Source organism: Terrapene carolina, unplaced genomic scaffold (assembly GCF_002925995.2).
Source record: "Terrapene carolina triunguis isolate 2854851 unplaced genomic scaffold, T_m_triunguis-2.0 Scaffold68, whole genome shotgun sequence".
NCBI lineage: Eukaryota > Metazoa > Chordata > Testudines > Emydidae > Terrapene > Terrapene triunguis.
In genome coordinates this window covers 34,543,752-34,568,350 of record NW_020664419.1, presented here as the reverse complement: position 1 = coordinate 34,568,350, position 24,599 = coordinate 34,543,752, and the positions used below count along the sequence as shown (strand labels likewise).

The 24,599-nt window shown below is 40.8% G+C and overlaps 1 protein-coding gene across 1 annotated transcript in view; it reads right to left on the bottom strand.

The window, feature by feature from the left end:
* GRM8 (glutamate metabotropic receptor 8) overlaps nucleotides 1-24,599 on the bottom strand; it is a 470,840-nt gene that overhangs the window by 60,019 nt on the left and 386,222 nt on the right. The window contains exon 7 of the mRNA XM_024196844.1: nucleotides 22,359-22,495. Within this exon, the coding sequence (XP_024052612.1) occupies nucleotides 22,359-22,495 (137 nt within the window). The remainder of the gene's footprint in view (nucleotides 1-22,358; nucleotides 22,496-24,599) is intronic.

The window sequence follows — 24,599 nt, the reverse complement described above, 5'->3', positions numbered from 1 at the left end:
CTTTGCTCCATCCCACTCTACCACCTCTTCCTCCTCCTCCCAGGGCCACCCAGAGGATTCAGGGGGCCTGGGGTCTTCGGCAGCGGGTCCCGGAGCGAGTGAAGGACCCACCGCCGAATTGCTGCCGAAAACTCTCGTGGGGGCCCCTGTGGGGCCCGGGACCTGGGGCAAATTGCCCCACTTGCCCTCCCCTTGGGCGGCCCTGCCTCCTCCACTGCCAGGGATCCCTGCAGATCACTCAGAGACCACTCCCATGGAGGGGGATGATACCACAGAGCAAGCGTTACTTCTCTTTGGGTGTCCCCAGACATCTGTTAGAGGTCCCCTTTACTCGCAGAAAGGGAAGCAGCGATCCAGCTCACATAAATTAAAGACTGAAAAGACATGTTGCTGTAGGTCATCTAGCTGAACCCCCAGGTACCTATAAACCTCCAGTATGCTATGTACTTCATATATTTTAAAAACTTTATTTTACTTAATATGAATGTACTGAAGTAACTCAGTACATTTCACAATGGCCAGAGTCTTTTACAACACTCTCAAAAGCCCTTGAGTTTTTCTATCACAAAGTGTTTTTCTATCATAAAGTGTTTTTCTATCATAAAGTGAACAATATAAAAATGGATTAAGCGCCCCAAACCTCAAGGCATAATCAACTCATAAATTAACAGTATTGCATTTTTCTCTGAATTTAACTGGAGACCCACTGGTTATAAGAAAGGATAGTAAGATACGAAAAGGAGAGGGGAGAAGAAATGGGACAAGACTTTCACAATTGTTTGCCTAAAGCTAGGTTCCTAAATCCACACTGAGGCACTTAAATAAATGGTCTAATTTTCAGAATTGTTGAATGTCCATAACGTCCACTGAAGTCAAAGGGAGCTGCTGGGTACACAGCACTTTCAGTAATCAGGTCATTTATGTTGGTGTCTAAATATGGACTTGGGGGCAGAATTTTCAAAAGTGCCTAAGGGAATGCATTTAATTCAATTCATTGATTTAAATGCAAGTTAGTCTCCTTACATGCTTGGGTGCTTTGGAAACTCCCTCATGGCTCCTATCTGCATTTTTAGATGCCTAAATGCCTTTAAAAATCTCACACAAAGTGATTTGGGAGCTTAACTTTACACACCCATTTTTAAAAAACTTGGCTTAGAAGAATAAAAATAAAAATAAGGCAAAAAGAAGATAGGAGAGAGGAGAAAGAAGAGAAAGTGCCAGTCAGAAAAAATAATAATTAGTGTATCACTTCTGGGAGTATTTTACCCACGCTGAACAAGAAGCAGCCCTTCTGTTGCTCAGAGTCTGCAAAAGTTGGCTGAGGCTCACTCAGATTATTTGATAGTCCTTGGTAAACTTCATTTCTGGTACACTCATTTTTGTTACTTACATTTGTGTGTGCCAGCTGCTTAGTGCTCTCAACTACAATGTCATCACAAGACCAGGCAAATTACTATCTTAAATCCATCCTAATCTGTTGCACATGTTAGGTGAGTACAGAACAGGCTCGCTCAGATTTTATTATTGGTAATAGTTTAAACCTGATTATTAATTTTATTTCAGTGGCTCCTCTGAATTTTTAAACCAAACTTCTTGATGGATATATGTGCTACCAAGATGTGTCTAAAGTTCCCTTAGCAAAAAGGCATTAGATGATGAGCTGCCATTTTCCACTCTCCTAATGATTATCCGCATAATAACCAAAAACAGAGTATATAATTATTTCCTTAAATTACAATATTTGTTCGTTTTAGAACAAATTTGTTAGGACACAAAAGAATGTGCCTTCCTTGCTTTTTTAAACAGGAATAACCATCATAAAAATCAACTATGGAGGAGATGTGTGCCTGATGGAGTTATAACTTGTTCAGATTACCGCCCTAAAACTCATATCAGCTAACTAGTGAAAACACAGACTGAATGAAGTTTCATAACACTGAGTAAATAGTGCCAGCCTTTTATGAATATTACAATTACATTTGTTCTTTAACCTCTAATAACAAAACTAAAAAACAACACTGGGAGAGCTGGGTTAATACAAGGCATGATCTGTACATGCCACAGTACAACATACAGCAGGCATATTTACAATCCAGCACCTACATTCCTTTAGCTACTCAGCAACTAATTTAATTAGCAGTGCTCTTAGAAACTAAAGGAGACCAACCATTAATGTTATTAATAGGTTGCATAACAGATTTTTGAAGCAGAGTTTCCATCATTAATGAAAACATACAAAATTCTGCCCTTCCTCAGATACTACAGTGACCTATGACAATATCAGAATCTGGACACAGAGAGAGAGAGAGAGAAACAGATTGATCTTATCGCTGGGGCAACCCCACTGACTTTCCTGGGAAGGACAGAATCTGAAGAATAAATCATGGTTTTATAGGGTGTTCATCAGGGCTTTATCTAAGTAATATTGCAAGGACCATAAAATTGCTTCAGGATATATAATATTATAATTTATAATTAGGAAATTACCTTGTATTTCAACTATTTAAAACATTAGTTCAGAATCTGATATTTACTCAATGATAATTCAATAACAGAAGGATATTTCTTTAAGGATAGTGCTGTAATGAGCTAAATAATACTAGCTATAGACAGAGGAAGTCATACATTAGTAGTATCTCTCTAGGATATAAATGGTGTATTCTGATGTCATTAATGGAACAAACAGGCTAGAGTCAGGCAACTCAGTTCTTAAGAAGCATCAAGACTTCTGGGTATCAGTTAATGTGGCTTTTAAAACATATTCTAATCCTGACTTATAAAAATGACCAAGAATTAAAATGTTACCCACAGCTCTTTCTAAGAGTTTTGCTTAGTTCTGTCACAGATCCCTACAATTATTTCTTTTCTGACTGAAGATTCATCACTGAAGCGAAACAACTGCATGATATAATAAAATTTAGTCTAATATTTAGCCCTTTGCATTCTATAATGGATCCATAACTCCCAAAGTACAAGTTAAACTCTCTCATGTACCTTATCCAACCAAGTAATTTGAACCATAATATTCAGAAATTAAAGTGGAACTGGCTCACCAAAAGTGAATGTAATTCATTACGAGCCTAAATATGATGATCATTGGATTTGGCCTGCCAGCCAGTTTTTATAGCTCCCGAGACAGGCGGGGTGTATTTACAGGCTGAAATTACAAATATTTAACTATGGATGTGTAGACAGGAAACAAGTCAAGGGCAACCAATCCATCAGAATGCAAACAGAGTCAGAGATAAAAACTGTCAGGAATCTGGATTGCCAATGGCAGTGTCAAGTCAGTTTCATTACTAACTTCACCATGTTTGCTGTGAAATGTCAGCCCTTGACCGCACTGCCTGATGTTTTCCTGCACATTGAATATTGGTTGTCATTTCCTGGATGCCCAGGATTAGACTTCTGCCTAAAGCTTGACAAAAATGTTAGTTTCTAGCTGGTCTTCTACTGTACTACAATCAGTTATAAAATAATCCAGTCCTAAACAAAGCAGACTGGATGAAGATTCTGAATGACAGAATCAAATACAATTATCACTAATGCACCAGCTTGGAATGTTGTGAGAAATGTCATTATCCCCATTTTAAATCTGGGAAAAGAGAGGCACGGAAAAGCTAAGTCATCACCTAGGGAATCGCTGTTAGAACCAGGATGAGAAATTAAGACTCCTGTTAACCCACTAGCCCACAATTCTTCCTAGGCAAACCACTGAACCTCTCTATGGGTACATCTACATTTTGTGCTGCAGGAGTATATTCCAGCTCAAGGAGACATACCTGCACTAGGTCTGACACAGCTGGCATTTTAAAAACAGAGTGTAGCCATGGCAGCACAAGCTGCAGGAGAGGCCCCTAGTACAGTCTCATCTGGGATGCTAGGCATGTACTCAGGCTGGCTTGCCCACTTGCGCCACTGTATTTTTTAGCACGCTAGCTCAGTCAGCACTAGCATGGGTATGTCGCCTTAAGTTGGAATTTATACCTCCAGCTCAAAGTGTAGACAGACCCTACTGCCTCTCAGTTTCACTAGATGTAAGATGGGGCAATGATATTTACCATATGTGAAATCCTGAAAATATATAAGATTTAAGATGTCCCCAATTACATGCAGGTAGGTCAATAGGAATTATCCCCATTATATGGGGAGGGAGATGCAGAAAGATGAACTGACAATAACATGTTCTAATGCAATTTGTATAGGACTGAGAGTCAATAGGCCTGGTTGTGTGATACTAGTTTTGACGCTGACTTCCTTTGTGATCTTGGACAAATAATGTAAACTCTTTGAACCTCAATTTTCCCATATGTTAAATGGAAATTCTTACTCACTAGCCTGGGTGTGGTTTCACAGGGCTGGGAGCAATGGTCACCTTCTGAGGCTGGAGTAGGGCGAGAGGCCTCAAGTGGGAACAGCTAAGGTGATGTTCCCCTCTCCTTCCCTTACCTCCATTTGCCTTCAACCTGTGGAGCTACTTCTTTTCACATCCCACCCCTTATGCCCCAGGGCATGGTTCGGGGAAGGGAGGTCACATGCTGGGTCCAGGCTCTGGGCCCTGTCCTGCTTACCACTTGCTTCCATTGGGTGGTGGGGATGGGGATGGGGATGGGTAATTGGCTCCCATTTGGTGGTGATGGTGAAGCGTGAGGGGGTTGTTACAGTTTGCTGTCTAGGTATGGTAGCCATTGTGGGCTCCCTGTTTCAGTCCCGTCCTGAATCAACCCAGTGGGCTGCCTCGGCATTGGTCCTGGGAAGAGCATTGTATGATGAGGTGGTGTGCCGCTGTGCCTCACACAGCTTGTGGTTCCCCTTATATTATTTCTCCTACCTCCGATGTGGAGCAAGGGAGAAGGTCAGGACTCTGGCTTCCTATCAAGGTCATTGGGAAGATCTGAGGGTTGCAAGAGAGCATGGCCTGCAAACCAACCCTCAGGTTTATAATCCACCAAAGCCATTGGTGCCCATTGACATATACATTGGAACAACCCTTCTGGGTACTTTGGGGGTGGTAACTGCAGCTAGATAATAGTTTTAAATAAAGTTGTGGTCTCTGCATTTAACCATATTATGGTGTCTGTGTCTTATTGTTGCTATGTCCATATATAATAACATCTACCAACTTGACTAAAAATTATCTGTAAAGTTCTGTATCAGAACAAAGTAATATTAAAGCCTGACAGTAATAGAGTAATTCTGGACAACTTGACTCACGGTCATGTATTTAATACATTAAACCCCAAGGCCTCTGGAGACCACCATGTTCTCTTGACTTTTTACAAAACTATTTCTGTATTTTCAGAACCAAAATGATTTTCAATCTTTCTCAAACATTCCAATAGGTAAAAATAATGTGAAATAAAAATTGATTATTTTAAATGCTCCAATTTCACAAACTTTTTTTAAACTTATACACAGAAAAAAATTGTAAAAACAACAACAAACATGAATTTGTGTAACAAATATTTCTCCCAATATTACCACAAAAGGGTAGATGGGGTAGATGAGGACAGTTGTGGTATTGAGGCTGCTGACAGGATATCGAATTAGAATGATAATTGAGTGTATTCATTTGACACATATATTCATCAGCTATATGGCATGTTACTAGAGGATATAAGGGGTAAATTGTTTTTGGTTGTTGGTATTTGTGTGGCTCAATTTTTTCAACAGATCCATTAGTTAGAAAAAATAATATGCTTTGCTTCATCTTATGCTCCTGCCAATTGTTTTTCCTTTGTTGCTGCTTGTTTGTTTTACAGTTACATTTGTGTGGGTGAAAAAATCTCTATATTCATTCCTCCCACAGCAAAATAACTGACTGCAAGTGTGCAATGAATATATTCTTCTGCATTCCACTAGGCACTGCATTTCCATTGTGTTTGAAACCCTTGCTTAGAAATCAGCAAAACATGTGAAAGGCAACTCATTTTGTTGAAAATAACCTGTGAGAAATAACTTTTCCCCTAGAAGTTACAATGGACTACAGAAAAAAGTAGTCATTACTCTTCATCAGAATGGCCATATTGGGCCACACCAATATTACATCTACCCCGGTACCCTGTCTTCTGACAGTAGCCAGTGCCAGATGTTTCAAAGGGGATGAACAGAACAGGACAATTTTGTGTGATTCATCCCCTGTCGTCTAGTTCCACCTTCTGGCAGTTGGAAGTTTAGGGAAACCCGGGGCATGGAGTTGCATCCCTGACCCTTTTGGCTAATAGCCAGTGATGGACCTATCCTCCATGAACTTTTCTTTTTTTAACCCAGTTATACTTTTGGCCTTCACAACATCCAATGGCAATGAGTTCCATAGGTTCTCTGTGTGCTGAGTGAAGTACTTCCTTAAGTTTATTTAAACCTGCTGTCTCTTAATTTCATCGGATGATCCCTTAGTTCTTGTGTTATGTGAAGGGGGGTAAATAATACTTCCCTACTTACTCTCTTCATACCATTCATGATTTTATAGATGTCTAGGTTGACCATATTTTCCTAAGCTGAAAACGGGACACTGGGTAAAAGATGGTCAGTGTTCAGATGCTGATCCAAGCCTTGCCACACGGGCCTGGCCTGTGCCACCTGGTGTCACCGCTTGCCTGAGCCGAGCCACTTGGCATCGTGGTTTGCCTGAGTCCTGCTGCATGGGGCTGGTGTCGCCGCTCGCTGGAACCGACATCACAGATGCCACAACTTTTTTGGCAAAACTGGACATTTGTCCTGTTTGCTCTTGCCTGAACATTCCTCCATGCCCCCCTCTTCCCCTTCCCCCCCAGAGCAAGACTAAATGGAACAAATGCCCAGTTTTGCCAAAAAAGAAGTCATAACTTTCAGGACAGGGTTTAAAAAGGGAACTGTCCTGGCCAAAATTGGGACTATGGTCACCCTATAGACAGGTGTGAAAGTAACGTAAGCAGGGTGGCTGGAGTCCTGAGCAAGGTGGGGGGGCAGCTCTGGGCCTCTGGGGTGGGGCTGGGGCTAGATTCCCGCAGTCAGCCCTTCAGCGCTGCTGGGCCTGCACTGCCTGGGGCTCCGGTGGCGATTTAAAGGGCCCGGACTCCTGGCCGCTGCTGCTACCCCAGGGCTCTGGGAGCGATTTAAAGGGCCTGGGGCTCCAGCTACTGGCACAGTAGCGGTAGCAGCAGCCGGGAGCCCCAGGCCCTTTAAACTACTGCCGGACCACCGCGGTAGCAGCAGCACCGGGGCTCTGGTGGCTATTTAAAGGGCCAGGGGCTCTGGCCATTGCCGGAAGCCCTGGGCCCTTTTAAATTGCTAAGCCCTGCGGAAGCTGCCCCTTTTGCCCCCTCCCGACCACCCCTATCAGCCCTGCCGGTACTGTCGGCTGTGGACCATACCGACTTACTTTCACCTCTGCCTATAGATGTCTATCATAACCCTCCAGAGTAATCTCTCTTACAAGCTGCATAGTTCCAGTCTTTTTAATTTCTCTATCTATGGAAGGTATTCCATACATCTAATCATTTTTATTGTCCTTCTCTGTCCTCCTTTTCCAATATATCATTTATAATATATCTTTTTTGAGATGAGGTGACCAGAATCTTTTATATATTTATCCTTGCAACACAATAAGGCGATCCTATTATACCAATTCTAAAAATGGGGAATTGAGGCAGGGAGGCTAAGTGACTTGCCCAAGGAAGTCTGTGATGAAGGAAGGACTTGAACTTGGGTCTCCTACATCCTTTGATAGTGCCGTAACCACTGCCTGCTCTTCCTTCTGTGATCAACAGGGATGTGGATTGGTTTCAGTTTCCCCAATGCTCATAGGTGGATCAAAGTGGTAGAAGAAGGAGTGAAGAAATATTAGGAGCAGGTGATAATGGCATAGAGAAGAAAGGAGAGAACAAGGAGGAGTGGGCAGGGAAAGGGAAAAGGAGGTCAAAACTGCCATCAGGAAGATTGGTGTTGCCAAAGATGAGAACAGCTATCAAGAAGGCAAAGAAGGGTAGGTAACTACTAAGGAGAGTGAACAAATAGGAGAGGGTAACCACCAGAGAAATTAAGGGGAAGGGTGAGGTGCCTAGATAGAGAACCAGCAGGAGAGGACCCCAGATGAATGAGGCTTTTATTACTTTTTTATTTTATTTTATTCATATTTTGACCCCTTGAGAGGTTACTTTGAAGTTTGCTTTCTGCTGCTTCTTGGTATTCAAACTGGATTTTGGTGATCTAAAGTAATTTCCCCAACGTTCCAGCATAAACTGGCAGGAAGAGTCTGGAGAAAAGAAAGCAGGGAAGTACATTACCTAGTTCTCGCTGGAACTTCTGGCAAACGTTGGCCAAGTTTGGAGTGAACATTTCCAGAGTTATGGCTTGCACATTTGTAGTGAAACCTGATTAATCTGATAACTTCACATTGAAGCAAGCATTTGAGAATGGGGCTTCATAAAATAGACACAGAAACCCAGCAACTGTCAAATATTTGCAGGTTTGATAATTATGTGTGTGGCAGGCTGGCAAGCCCTAAGAACCATGCATTATAAATTTTTTGTGCTCACTGGAAACGCATTGCTGGTGACATGCAGCTTTTATAATTCAAAGAAACCAATTATTTAAATTCTTGAAGGATGAGCAACGATTTCTCAAAAAATAAACACCAGAAACCAAAAAACACTGTACACAGCATATTAGCTTCTGTTCTCATCAGAAAGACTCTTATCCTCTCCACTTCCCTTGCACTCAGTATCCGCTAGGATTAATAAAGCTATATTGGAGTGCTGCTTATCTTATGTTCACAATAAGAAATGATTTTGATGAAAGAAGAAAGCTGGAGTTAAAAGGGAGACTAGAGTGGAGGACGAAAATGTGGTGAACAGAAAGGAATTAATGTGAGTCGGTGAATGTACATCTCTCACACCCGTAAACGCCTATGGTGGAATCCTGGCCCTACTGAAGTCAATGGAGTTTGTTATTAACTGCCATGGAGTAGGATTTCACCCCCAGGGCCCAGTCCTGCAATCCTAAGCCATGAAACTCATGGCAGCTGCACACTTATAAAGTGGAACACATCACGGGCATTTTACACAGGGAGCGCATCATATCACTGTACCATAATCTGCACTGTCTGCCTATTAGCTCCCAGGTAGAAATTGTTGGTTTTAAGTTGAATGGCTTGGGACCTCATTACATAAGAGCCTGCTTTTCTCTTCATGTGAGAGGGAAACAGCTACGTGAGCAACAAAAGCACTTGAACTAACACCCTCTTGGTTTAAAAAGTAGGCGCTGGTCATAAGTCATTTTCTGGGACAGAGCCTCACTTTTGGAATGCATTCCCTTCTTCGGTCTGCCAGAAGCCAGATTTGTAAACCACCAACGGAGGCTGCAAGGATCATCTTTTCCCCTCAGGCTTCTGGGGAAAGGGCAGAGTGCAGTGTAGTCTGGTGGGATGTCAGATAAGGGGTTACTGGTATTGCTGTAGATAAGTATTACTGTGGATTTTTATGGCATTCCAGGATGCATTTTTCTGTGTTTGTGTATGATTTATATTTTTGTAGTTGTAAATTTTAATTGCCATAAAAGCACCTACAGTGGGAGAGAGGTTCTTCACTTTCAAGGGAAATACACAAAATTACCCTCTTCTACTTAAAGCTTTTATGCCTCAGAAGTATCCTACTCAAGTTGCTCTCAAGAGACGTTAACTTGGTACATAACACATTTCCCGTGAAGTATTCTCGAAGAAAATATATGACCGCAAATGAATCATAGAGAGTAATTGCAAGAATGGACACATCTTTTCTATTATACTTCTGGGCAGGGGTGCTGGAACAATTTGCATAGTAGGGGTGCTGACAGCCACTGAACCAAACTGCAAACCCTGTATATAATGGAAACCACTTCAAACTTCATACTTAACTTTCACCACCAATTGAACTAACCAGCTACTACACCATCTTTCTTTTTTGCACTTTTTTTTTTTGAGGTGGTGGTGGACGGAATTGAGCCGTTTATTTGTATAGTATGTTTCAACTTGAAGCATTTCACCATGCTAAATCCAGAGATTTATATATTGATATTACTTTAAGGTGCTATCAGCTGTCACTATAATAAAAGTAATATTTCTTTTTTTAACTATATGCCAGTTCTTTTTAGTGAAAAGTCAGATCTTCCTACTGTAATTAGCTCCTGATATGTCCGTTCTACATAGAAAAAAGAAAATCACATCAGCCTTTTAAACATGATTCCAGGGCTGGGTGAACAAACTGGATTCAAACATCTCAAAGCCTGAACTGGCTCAGAACTGTGAGACAAATGTTTGTTTGTATTTTGAGACTTCTAGCTGCAAAGGAAGAGCTTGTTTTCAGGTCTGTATTGCCACTTATAGTGAAGAGTCAATACATAAATTGAACATTTTACACTGGGACTTAGTGAGCTGGGAACACAAAAAACAAACAAGAGAAAATACTGTCAAGAAGATTTACTAGAAGAAACATCTTTTTGCTATGGATAAAAGACAAACATGAACAAAAAAGTAGAAAAGACTCAAAGCATAAAACATTTTGAGCTGCAATAAAAATTAAATAACACAGATGGGCTAAAGAAACAGTAGTAAAAGTAATACATTCTGATGTCGCATTGGAGACCCCCAGTTAAAAGTGTTCAGGCTCTGACTGCTGGGACACTAGAGACCAGATATATCACAGAGGTTGAAAGTTTTGTTTTCAAGGGGGAAAATAAGAGGGGATTGCTAATGATCACACCATTCCTCAAGATTTCCCAGCCACCTGATTATACAGCATCAGAGATATCAAAAGTAGAGATGCTGGATTCATCCCAGTTGGCCAGAGGGAAAGTGCTATGGTCAGGGAAAGCAAAGGAAGGGCTCAAAGTAAATGAGAAGGGCCCCAGAATGTAGGCATGGTTTTACCCCTAATGGGGTAACCTGTGTACCTACATCCCACCCACAAATGAGGGGAAATACATCAACATGTATGTCTTGGATATATTTCAGTTTGAGATATAATTAAGTGGGCTTCATATATTGTCCCACGTGAAGGAGCAAAATCCAATCTGGAGGTAATAAAGGCATGGGTTACCATAGTGAATTCTGTGTCTGAATGTAGAGATCTTATGCATCTAGCAAGGAATAGATCTAAAAGGCACATTTGACTACTGAAATTCTCTGAAGTGGCATAAGGTGCACTGCAATTTAGTGAATGCATTGGGGAAAGAATGGAAAACAGCCTCAATATTGAAGGCATTAATCTTCTCTACGGTAACAGCCCTGTCAAATGCTTCCTCCACACCACTAACATCACCTCCCTCAAATCCAGACTGAGCTTCATCTTCACTATCATTCAAGTACTAATCTGGAGAGATTCATAGATTCTAAGGCCTGAAGGGACCATTGTGCCCAGGGATTTGGAGCAATCAAATTTTTGAATTGCTCTGCTCCAGCTCCGCTCCAGCTCCGGGAAAAAACTATTGGTCTGTGCTCCAGCTCCAGGCTCCGCTCCAAGGCCCTGATTGTGACATCTAGTTTGCCTTCTTGTATGACACAGGCCATAGAACTGCCCCAAAATAATTCCTAGAGCTTTTTAGTAATGGCCAGAATACACCCACAACACTTAATAAATTGTTCAAATGTTTAATTACTCTCACCATTAAAAATGTATGCCTTATTTCCAGTCTCAATTAATCCAGCTTGAACTTTGGGCTATTGGATCGTGTTATACCTTTCTTTGCTAGGCTGAAGAGCCCATTATTAAATATTTGTTCCCCATGTAGGTACTTATTGACTGTAATCAAGTCATCTGTGAAGGAGTAGAGGAACGGCCACCTGGCACAGCAGGGGTTAAAGAAAACCTGTGTGCTCAGCTAGCCCCGCCCCGGTATACCTGCAGCCGATGCCAGGCCTGGAGGGGGGAGAAAAGATGGGAGCCTGGCTCAGTTGGGGACTGACTGGCGAGGAGGCAGGAGCCCTCTGTTTGCCTACCTGAAGAGACGGATTAGTGGAGGCAAGTGGACGGATCAGTGGACACAGCCACTGGAGGCAAGTAAGCCTTCCCCTGCCAAGGGGAGCCTGCAGCTAAGGCCCATCTGCAGGTGTCATAACTATAAAGGGAAGGGTGACAACTCTCCTGTGTACAGTGCTATGGAATCCCTCCTAGCCAGAGACTCCAAATCCTTTTACCTGTAAAGGGTTAAGAAGCTCGGGTAACCTGACTGACACCTGACCCTAAGGACCAATAAGGGGACAAGATACTTTCAAATCTTGGGGAGGGGAAAGGCTTTTGTTTTGTGTCCTTTGTTTAAGGGATTGTTCGCTCTTGGGACTGAGAGGGACCAGACATCAATCCAGGTTCTCCCCATCTTTCTAAACAAGTCTCTCCTATTTCAAACTTGTAAGTAAAAAGCCAGGCAAGGCGTCTTAGATTTACTTTGTTTTCTCAACTTGTAAATGTACCTTTTACCAGAGGGTTTATCTTTGTTTGCTGTACTTTGAACCTAAGACAGAGGGGGGTCCTCTGAGCTCTTTAAGTTTGATTACCCTGTAAAGTTATTTTCCATACTGATTTTACAGAGATGATTTTTACCTTTTTCTTTAATTAAAGCCTTCTTTTTAAGAACCAGATTGATTTCTCCTTGTTTTAAGATCCAAGGGGGTTTGGATCTGTGTTCACCAGAGAATTGGTGAAAGGTTTCTCAAGGCTTCCCAGGGAGGGAATTCTGGGACATGGTGGCAGCGGACCAGAGCTAAGCTGGTAGATAAGCTTAGAAGTTTTCATGCAGGCCCCTACATTTGTACTCTAAAGTTCAAAGTGGGGATACAGCCTTGACAGCAGGGTAATTGAATTAGCGGGGCCATGCCCCAGGTTAAAAAGACTAATTGGATGTAGCCCAGGGAAACAGGTCTTGAACACTCCCCCAGCCAAGAGGCAGACCCATCTCCCCTGTTAAGGGGTTGAACTACACAGGTCCCTGGGGAGGGTTTGGGTCCCCCTCCAGCCCCTCTGACCAATGGTATAGCCACTAGACCACCCGGTCACCGAATGCCCCTATCACATCATCCCTTAAACCTCTCTTGGTAAAGTTAAATAGATTGAACCCTTTTAGTTTATCACTATAAGGCATGTTTTCCAATCCTTTAATCATTCACATGGCTCTTCTCTGAACCCCTTCCAGTTTATCAACATCCTTCTTGAATTGTGGGCACAAAAACTGGACACAGTATTCCAGCAGCTGTCACACTAGAGCCAAATACAGCAGTAAAATAATCTCTCTCCTCCTACTCAAGATTCCCCTATTTATGCATTCCAGGATCACATTAGTTCTTTTGGCCACCGTGTTACATTGGGAGCTCATATTCAACTGATTATCCACCATGACCCTCAAATCTTTTTCAGAGTCACTGCTTCCCAGGATAGAGTTGCCCTTCTTGTAAGTATGTTCTTTATTCCTAGATATATACATTTAATGATAAAATGTATGCATTTACAATTAGCCAAATTAACGTGCATGTTTGCTTGCACCCAGTTTACCAAGCGATCCAGATTGCTCTGAATAAGTGACCTGTCCTCTTCATTACTTATCACTCCCCCAGTTTTTGTGTCATCTGCAAACTTTATCGGTGCTGATTTTATGTTTTCTTCCAGGTCATAGAAAAAATGGTAAATGGTGTAGACCCAAGAACCAGTCCCTGAGGGATTGATGATGATTCCTCAATCACAGTTACATTTTGTCTATCAATTAGACAGTTTTTAATCTATTTAATGTATTCCATGTTAATTTTATATTGTTCCAGTTAGTTATGGAAATATTGTGCGGTACCAGCCCAATGCCTTACAAATGTCTAAGTATATTATGACAACACTATTACCTTTATCAACCAAATTTGTAATCTCATAAAAAAAAATACTAAGTTAGTTTGAGTGGATCTATTTTCCATAAACCCAGGTTGATTTGTATTAATTATATTATCCTTCTTTAGCTCTTATTAATCAAGTCCTGTACCAGCTGCTCCGTTATTCTTGCCTGGGATTGGCTGATAATTGTTTTCAACTTTGTGAAACTGGCGCTGTTAAAGCACCAAGTATGTACAGAACTGGTCTGGACTTTATTCTGCTTGCACATTATAAATTGATCCATGATCACTTGCATACGAGCCACTATCAATTTTTAATCATGTGATCAATTCATGTTTATCTGTTAGGACCAGATCAAATATAGAATTCCCCATGTTGATTTCAGCACGGCAGAACTAAGTGTCATCCACGTATAGCTGGAACTGCAGCTCAAATTGCCTCATGGTTCTATACCATCCCCTATTTCCCTACACCCCAGTGACCTCAGAACACTTCTGCTTTCCTAAATTCAGCTAAAGTTTCAATGAAATTTGGTATTCTGTCTTCACTTCCTACTCTAAACTGTAATGGTGTATAAACTGTTAATTAGTAACTATTTTCCCCAATGTTGGGTGGTTTCCAGAAATGCACAAAGGGATTACTTTGCATATCAGTTAATAAAATTTGCTTTGAGATTGATCTGGATGAAAAACACTATATAAATATACAAACATTAACAATATATTGTGCTATAAATTAGCTAATACTACTGTGAGGGACATAAAAAGCCAGGGTATGATAAAGTAAACAGAAAAAAATATGAATTAGTAAATGAGCTGCCACATGATGGTGGCTCTCTTTTACAAGACTCTATCCCCCGAAAATTCCATTCCAGAATGTTTTCTTCAACGTAATGATTTTTCATTTAGTAGTAGAGTTCAGTTATTTAAAGCAAATGCACAACAAATAAAGGTAATTTAATCAACTACCCTGGCTGTTAACAGTAAACATTATACCTCCAGATTTAAAGTACAGTTTAATTTTCAGCAACAAAAGCAACCAATCAACCCTGGTGGCCTTAGCCTACTATTTGCCCCATGTTCCACACTGCTTCACAATTTACTGCATACATACTGTTGGCAACATATTCACTGAACTACTTGTTATACCTGAAAAGATGTTTCTGTGTGTCAAATATAATAACACTGACAAGTTCCATAGAGCAACTTCCGACACTTGATGGCTCTTAGTTGCTCTATCATTGCACAGTGGCCTTGAGTGTGAAAGAGGAAATACTTATTTTAAAACTGAGCAGGATGATTTAATTTATCATATGTCATAGGGGCTCTTTATATTTCTTGAAATGATCAGAAGTACACAAAAATAATCTGCAATCCCTCATGCTATGGCTATTAAAGCATAGTTCTTTCACAGCATAATCATTCCTGTATGTAAGGATCACAAACATGACAGAATACTTACTGCTGAAGCAAGAGGCTTGTGACAAATTCATAGTCAAGTTTTTCATCACACTTCCCAGTGTTGTACTGTGTAAGCAACCCCATACTTCACTGGAGAAACCTGACTTTCACTGACCCAGACAAGGTGAGAAAAAATCTCTATTTGTCTTAGCTCTTGAGCAGAGGCAGTTTTATTGGCATCTGGCATCTTTCTAATGATGAACAAATGGTTATCCAAGTTCAGCATTTCCTCTGCATGTCACTTTGTTTCCCCTGTACATAGCATTTCATGGAAGCCCTGACTTCTATTTCAATGGGGGGGGGGGGGCGGAGAGACTATTAATTCTGCCATACAGTAAGCTTTAAAGTAGAAGGTATGGTGTTCTTTTTATGTATCTTTCTATTCTTTGAACCCTGAATCAAAGGTCTGTTCAGGTGTTCAATAATGTACCATATGCTTCCTAATCTAATAGAAGTACTTCTCCATATCAACTGATGTCTTTTCTACATTTGTATTCATTTTGCTTTTTTCTTCAAAGGTAAAATGTTTAAGAACATTGGGATGTGCAATCTCCCAATGCTACAAATGTTCCATTTCTCCCCTTTTTCCTAATTAGGAACTCACAGAAGTGCTGTTTTTAAAAATAATATCTTTTTGTTCCAACCTGCCTATTTCACAGATGGGCCCACAGACTGCATTCATTGTCTGCTGTTATCGATTGGGCTGTTAAGTCTGGCATCTGCACTTCCTGCAAAGAGGCTCCCTGATGTATTCAGACTCTATTAGTGAAGGAGAACATGAGTCATACTCATCTGTCAATTCTATTGAACACTCAGGTCTATTTTAGTGGAGCCTAGCAACTCTCCCCAACATTATCTAATGGTCTTTTCCTGCCTGGTTTTGAGCTACCATATACTACAGAGAAAGTCAATGGAACTTTTTCAGGAATAGTAGAGAAAATCCACTTCTTTGTCCATCCATTCAGTATTATTCATAAGATAACCTGATCAATGTCATGATCATTTGCATTGTTGGAAAGCAAGGCTGAACTGTACTGCTATGAGATTATTTGCATGCAACAGCGCATCCATCAACCACCCTGGTCACCATATAGTAAAATATATTAGGATGATGAGGAGTGGTCCAACTTTTTTTATCTTCTATTCGGTGCTCCTACTAGGAGTTCTTGTTTGTTTGTTTTTTTAATTTTTCCACTGTTATTCTTTGAGTTTGGATTCAACAGTTTTTTATAAAATCAAATTTATATTAGCTATCAGAAGAAAATAGATTCTTTGGGTCCTTTAATGAAATTTAATGGCCTAGGGCAAGCCCTGAATCTTGTTTACTACAGGTAGAGAGAAAACATCATGAGCTTCTTATATCATTTGCTTTTCTGCTGTTAGGTAGACAGGAAGTCAGTATAGTTTTAATTCCGACTCATAAAAATTGAGGGATCTCAATTCTGATCCTCTCCTACAGGGTTAGGCTTATAATTTGTGAGGCCTCTAGCCACTGGACAAAGACTGAGCACTGACACACCTCTTCTTGTGACACCGCTGCCAGAAGGTAAGTTCCGCCTGCTCTGTAGGGTTTCCAGTCTTCACCAGTTCACCAAAGCTTGTGCTTAAGGCCAGAACTGTCTTATGATTATGACCATCTCTGCTAGATCTTCATATCCACAAAGGTTTAATTGAACTCTTTCTTAGCTGAAAAGCACTGCAAATGAAGATGCCACCACAGAATAAAAGCCATAAACAAGTCACTTAACATTCTTGTATACAGTTTCTGTTAATCCAAGTGACCAGGGTTCTTCTTACTGTTAAAACAATCTTGTAAATCTGTGATGCTTTTTTTTCCTTCTGCAACTTCTATTCAGTGTAGGAGGAAAGAAATCTAATGTTAAGTACAGTGTTTCATAAATCTCCCTGTGTTTCACTGAAAAGTTTTATTGTGTTTAGATGTCTTCATGTCTTGCTTCTTGAAGATGGTAATAATTCCAGCCAAGCCCCAGATATTAGCTGTCCTAAATTCTGGGTCAAACCAAAGCCCCAGAGCTCAACATGACCAACTTGGGAGAAGTTCAGATTTGGATCTGATCTTCCTGGCTCAGGAGTTTGTCTAGTTACTGCAGTTGAGAGAAGCTGTCAGTAAGCATTTCTAGCTAGCACTCATATTACAACATGTACTGCTCAGTGACCCAAGTTCTAAAAGGGGATTCATTATTAATCACAAAAGGAAGTACATTTGCCAATTCATAAATGCCAAGGACTGCTAGCTTGTTTTTAACAGCTTTCCTCCTGTGGAGATTACATGGCTGAGGGCTCAAATTTGCTAAGCCCACACATTTGTTGGGAAGTACTACATGTGACCTGGTATGCAGAGTACTGTAGCTAAATGAATAAAACATGATATTTTGGTGGAAATAAAACTTCCGTCCCTTATGTGTTTCTTATTTGTTATGAATATGAGAACCTTTTTGAGGCAAGTATTATTTCTTTCAATGTTTGCTCTGAAATACCTTGCCTGCTACTAGTAATAAAGAAATGGAAATCACAAGCAGGCACTTAACTTATTGTCAAGGATCATACTTTATAATAGCCCTAAATTTCTATCATCATAATATAAAAATCAAACGCTTTGCGCCTGATTATTATTTACACTGAGGCCCCTTTACAGCAGTCTGGGAGTGTAAAGGGATTTTAAAGTGGGGGTAAATGTACACTGCCAGAGTGGTAAAACATGGCCTTATTGTGAATGAGAATCAGGCTCTTTGGGTTTGTGATATTCATTTGACTGCTTTAAGCATCTGCATTCAGATTGGTCTGGTAAAGGTCAAGTGTCTGATGTCTCTAAGCCAAACAAAATTCTGTTCTTGTGTTAAAGTGTATATATAGGAGCTAACTATGCTTTTTTTTTATTTTGACTTCTATATTGTGTTTGCCAGCTGCTTTGCTTCCATATTAGCATTGTCAGTTAAAGTGTTTATTCCAAGTCTGCTGACAAACAAACCTTTAGGGATTCAGATACAGAGTCTTTATCTAACTACTCTATCTAAATACTAGTGTTAGTATTTTCTGCCCAAAGGAAAAGCCAATATCACACCAAGAGAGGGACAAGTTGACCACAAGACCCTGGGGAGCCAGTGAAAACTTCTGAAGAACCAAAGTCCCCAGCACACAAATCCTGAAGGTCTAGCTTAGAGTCAGGACCAGACGAGAGGGTAGTATGATGCACTATAGCCCGTGTAACAGAGGGGACTAGCAGCCAAAATCCAATAGAAAAAATATCCTGGACAATCCTGAAAAAATTTCTAGTTTAATACGCTGCAACAGAGAAATGTACTAATCCTTAGCTAAACTTAATAGTGGCCATTGATTGTTCACAGAGAAACCCCTTAGAATATACACAACACTTTTATGAAGTTTCACTATCCTGATCAAAAAAATATAGTTCACTGAAGTATGGTATTTACTGAATAAAGTAGCTTTATGAGAAAAGTGTATTAGCTTACAAAGCAGTTTGAAATGAAAATGTCGGCAGAAGCTGGAACAGACCATATGAACAGAAGTGTAGCATCATGCATCAAATGTTAGAGTGGCACAGCAGGGACCTGAATTCTAGTTTCTGGCCTGCTGGGTTCCCTTGGGCAGTATCCCCTCTGTAAAATGGGGATGCTGATACTGTACTGATCTCCTTTGTAAAGCACTTTGAAATCTACTGATGAAAAGAGTTCGGTGTTAGATATTATAGATGATATTTGGTTAATGTTCATTAAAAATCGCAGACGTTTAACAACTGAGTATGTAATGTAGCTTCATTAAAAGGAAGGTATCCACTCTGGAGGGTGAGAAAGATATTGAAATAAAAAGGCCTGTCCTTCGTAGGTCAGTAATGTAAAAAGTTGGTCTGTTATCTTACACCAGTATATTGTCTTTGATATACCCACTGCCATCAATGGAAATTCCACTGGGGATCAAAGACCATAATATGGTTTGCAGTGTGATGATTAATAGTGCTGGTAATTATCAGTAAAGGTTACCTGGTGCCCAATAAATGTTATCTAGTGAAAGAAATATATTATTTTGTTACAATAGGTAATCAGTAGATAAAATAACACCCACACATGAACTAAGCGTGGTGAATACGGAAATAGAACCTAAACAAAATCTATCATCTTCATCATTGATAATTAATTTATTTCTATTGTGTGAGTGAGTAAGGACCCAAACAGGGATTAGGACCCATTGCACTAGGCACTTTGCAAACACAATTACACAGAAGCAGTCCCTGCCCCAGAGAGTTTATAATCTAAAATTTAGACAATATGTGGCAGGTGAATAAGAAATCAAATAGGAGAGGAAGTAGGAGAGAAAGAGATGGGAGGACAAGATTGTAGCAGACACAGGTGTGCTTGTATAACTCAGTTGTAACAGTGTTTTCAGTAGTCCCTGGTACTTGCCAGCCTAGCCTTATATTTCACATACCATCATAATTACCATATGACATACAGGCGCTATATAGAAAAGAACAAACAACCAGCAACAACAGGACTGAAAAGCTAAAGACTGAACAGCAGCTTTAGCCATCTTTTGAAGAAAACATGAATGCAGTTACAACTGAATCAAACAGAACAAAGCGCAAATAATTATGAAAAGTATAAATATTTAAATATAAATATTTCTCTTCACCAACAAGCTATTTCACATCCTACCAAAACTGTAGCATTTCATGGAATATGGAATCAATCCCAAAACTGTTATGAACACAAATTTAGTTTCAAGTTCTTGTTCTCATGTTTTCAGGAACTGGCTAGTACATTTCTCCTTATGCTGTTGAGCACTTCTCTTTCACCTCTCCTATTTCTCTTACACTACTCAGCAGCCTGATACAAAGAGGCACTCTCCCTTTCATAGAAGACTACCAGAAGGAGATAACATAGGCACATAACCTGTTATCAAAGGCTGCATATTTGTAGGCTTCCATTTGGGCCCCAAAAATGAACTGATGGCATCTGGCCAAGCAGCAATAGAAACTAAATGGTAGATATGGTAAGGTGATTTATCAGAGCAGGGGCTGAAAAGGGGAAGCTATTATATGCATCACTGTTGGTAGCACTCTGATAATTATTGCAAAGTCGTCTCAAAGGAACAATAATTTGTAAATACTTATAGCTTTGTTTTTGTTATTATTTATTATGTGTCTGTTATGCTGAAAACCAGAGCTCTGTGAAACCAGCTCTTTGAGGTTTGCATGATATGAGGAAACACCAATGGGTGGATCCAGTCATCAAGCTTCACACTTCCTGAAGTGCATTTTGTGTTTCAGGTTTGCAGAGACCCAGTGCTTAATTTGTAATGAAAGAGTTGCTGGAGCTCAAGCAATTTTTTTACATTCATAACTGATGCAGCAAACCCAGAGGTGTTGGGGCTATGAACGGTCAAGCCTAGAGGTGCCGGGGCTCAGCCCTGACAAGCCCTGGCACAAATTAAGCACTGCAGAGACCCCAAACCAACCTCACACCAAACCCTCTAAGTTTTGCATGGTTTATACTGAAACTGGTGAATTACAGCACCCTCCTCCTATGACCATAATTCCCCCTACTCCTTACATTGTGCTATTTTCTGAAGGAAAGGTGGTGCTCCATGGCCAGCAGCCTCTCCCCTTTAGGTGGTGGCTATCTGCATCTTTGGAATGTGCATAGCTAGCCCTACCCCTTGTTGTAGGGATTCCCCATTTCATATGGTGTTTTCTGATGAAAATATACTCCAGAGTGAGGTAAAGTGTCTTCAGTGTGACAGCAGTGGATCTGAGGAACAGGGGATCCAATGGTGAATGAACGGACAGGATTGACTGCCAATTCACCTGCATTTTATGGATTAGATTCCCACTCAGCCCCCCCCCCCCCAAAAAACCCCAAAAACCGTGGTAGAGGGGGACGGGCCCGGCCCCAGCTTTTTTGCGGCCCCAAGTGGCGAAGAAAAAAAAAAAAAAAGATAAAACAGCAATTGGCAGCATTTCGGCGGCAGCTCTACTGCGCCGCTTCATTCTTCAGTCCGAGAGGGACTGAGGGACCCGCCGCCGAATTGCCGCCGAAGACCCGGACGTGCCGCCCCTTTCCATTGGCTGCCCCAGTCACCTGCTTCCTTTGCTGGTACCTGGAGCCGGCCCTGGATGGGGAGCAGGTCAGCCAACCAGCTATTTTCTGAAGATCTGATGGAGTGTGGAAAAGTCTGGTGGCCTTTTGCTCACCAGCAGAGACCACCAGGTAGGGATGGGCTTGGAACTGCCTGGATTAAGCAGGGTGCATGAAGGATATGAAGGGACTTGGTATCTATTGGGAGGGTGGATATAATTAGAACAGCATTCTCAGTCAGCTCAAGTCTTCTTTGATGTTTCCTAAAGCCTGAACAGTGGTTTGGATTCATACTAAAACCCAGGATCTGGTAAAATTGCTCACTTTCAGGTTTTGATGTGAAATGTTCCCACAGCCCAAATGAACACTATGTACAACAGCTACTACAGTAGAAACATATATTTTCATCTTATGGCACCTTAATGCATGAATCTGGGCTTTTATTGTTCTTGTTGTTGTTGTTGAAGTGTAATCCAAATTAACAATATAAACATATAGCCATAACTTCATTCCAGCCTCTCCCTTTTTTATGTTCAGAAATTAACATTTTTTCAGTCTGGCAGCACAGTAGCCCTGTACTTCACTTTCATGTGGGAGATCTGAAGTCAGGAGTGATTGTTGGACAAATCTGCCTTTGACTTCAAGGAAGTTGCACCCATTTACATCGAGGACATGAGTGGTGTACATCCAATCATTTTGTGAAATAGCCTACTTATGAAAAAGAAACGTCCATTACCCCTAACTGGCTATAGAGAAGATTCTAAAATACAGTTTAAAGGAACAGAGGAACACAGGGGGAAATCTGTACTAAAATACAAGATATTGTTTTAGCTCCCTTGCTTAAGAGAAAAATGGGAATTTTCTTGTTGCTGCCAATTATAAAAAATAATATATGTTTTTTAAACAAAAGCTCAAATGCTCTAACTTCTCATTAATGATAACTATGTAATCAACCTGCTACTTACAGTTAGATGAAGTTGATTTGTCCAGTGACCAATTACTTTGTATTCTGCACTTTTGTTGGTCATTTGATACTGAAATATATCATAGCGCCCAGGTGCATCTCCATTTTCATTGAAAATAACAGGCGTTCCAGCACTCCCTACAAAAACGTTGAACAACAATTGAAATAAAGTTCCCCCAAAAACATTCTCATAAATCTATTTTAGCTTCTATTTTTTTTCTTTTAACGTGTTCTGGAAAAAATGAGACAATATGATATGATCACATCAAGCAAGTTTTCATGCAATGTTGCCAGCATTATAATAAACCTAAAAAGCTTGTAAAGAAAAGGCCATTGTGCGATGTTATTACTTGCATCACAATACAAACTGTCCGTCAGTACCAGCTAACCTATGTAAAATTAATCAAACCAAATTACAAAGATAATTGTTCAGTTAAATGTTTAACACTGATTAACATTAGATGGCTATTATAAGAAGCAGGGATAAAATCCTGGCCCTGTTGAAGTCAATGGCAAAACTCACACTGACTTCAATGGGAGTCAAAACTTCACCTCAGGACTAGCGTACAGTGTAAGAAAAGTGCAGGCAAGAGTCAGGCTGTGTCTGGTCAGCTGAGAGTTCCCCAGACATAGGGGAGTTCTCAGCTAAAGCTTGCATAGCCTGGTCTTGCACCACACACCCCAAGACCCAGCATATGGGGCATGCAAACAGCAGCAAAGGATTTTGCTGGAGTGCTACTGGTCTCTTGCTGGTCTCAGCTAGTGAACAGTCACTTTGGGACAATTGCCAACTGGCATAGTTAAAGAACCTTAATTAAGTCAATAGAGCTAAACCAGCATAGAACGGGTGTAACTCAGTGATGAATTAAGCCCAGAGTTTCTCAGCAATTACAATTGTCAGGAGTGGTGTACTGATGTGATGGGCTGGATCACAGAAACCCCCTTGGGAGCTGCCACCCGATGTGCCAAGACTACCCCTGCTTTTGTTTTCCCTGCCAGCTCAGGATTCCAGCACCCTGTCTTGCTGAGCCAGCCACTCCTGTCCGGCTCCAACACAGGCCCAGGGTCTGAATCACTTGTCCCGAAGCTGCAAGTTTACCTAAAAACAGCTCACAGGAGTGTGCTTTTTAGCACACAGATGCCCAACTCCCAATGGGGTCTAAACCCAGATAAATCCGTTTTACCCTGCATAAAGCTTATGCAGGGCAAACTCATAAGTTGTTCGCCCTCTATAACACAGATAGAGAGATATGCACAGTTGTTTGCTCCCCCAGGTATTAATACATACTCTGAGTAAATTACTAAATAAAAAGTGATTTTATTAAATACAGACAGTAGGATTTAAGTGGTTCAAAGTAATAACAGACAGAACAAAGTAAGTCACAAGCAAAATAAAATAAAATGCGCAAATCTATGCCTAATCAAACTAAATACAGATAATCTCACCCTCAGAGATGCTTCAGTAAGTTTTTCTCAGACTGGACACCTTCCAGGCCTGGGCACAATTCTTTCCCCTGGTACAGCTCTTGTTCCAGCTTAGGTGTTATCTAGGGGATTCTCCATGATGGCTCCTCTCTCCCTCTCTTCTCTTCCACCCCTTTATATATCTTTTGCATAAGGCGGGAACCCTTTGTCTCTCTGGGTTTCCACCCCCCCTCACTGGAAAAGCACCAGGTTAAAGATGGATTCCAGTTCAGGTGACATGATCACATGTCACTGCAAGACTTCATTACTCACTTGCCAGCACACACATATACAGGGAGACTCACAGGTAAACAGCCATCTGCAGACAATGGGAGTCATTAAGATTCCAAACCATCATTAATGGCCCACACTTTACATAATTACAATAGGCCCTCAGAGTTACATTTTATATTTCTAGTTTTAGATACAAGAGTGGTACATTTATACAAATCAGATGATCATACTTAGTAGATTATGCACTTTGTAATGATACCTTACAAGAGACCTTTTGCACGAAGCATATCCCAGTTGCATTATATTCACTTATTGTCAAATTTTTATAAAACTATCCCAGTTACATTATATTGAATTATTATCAAGTTTTTATAAAACCATATAGACTGCACAACGTCACAGTCAGGAGTGGTGTACTGAAGGTGTGGCGAATTCCAACTCCCTCTACCCTGAAAATTAGAAAATGAGAGACAGGGCCAGCTCTGGCTTTTTTGCCGCCCCAAGCAAAAAAAAAAAAAAAAAACCGGGGGGGGGGCCGGGGGGG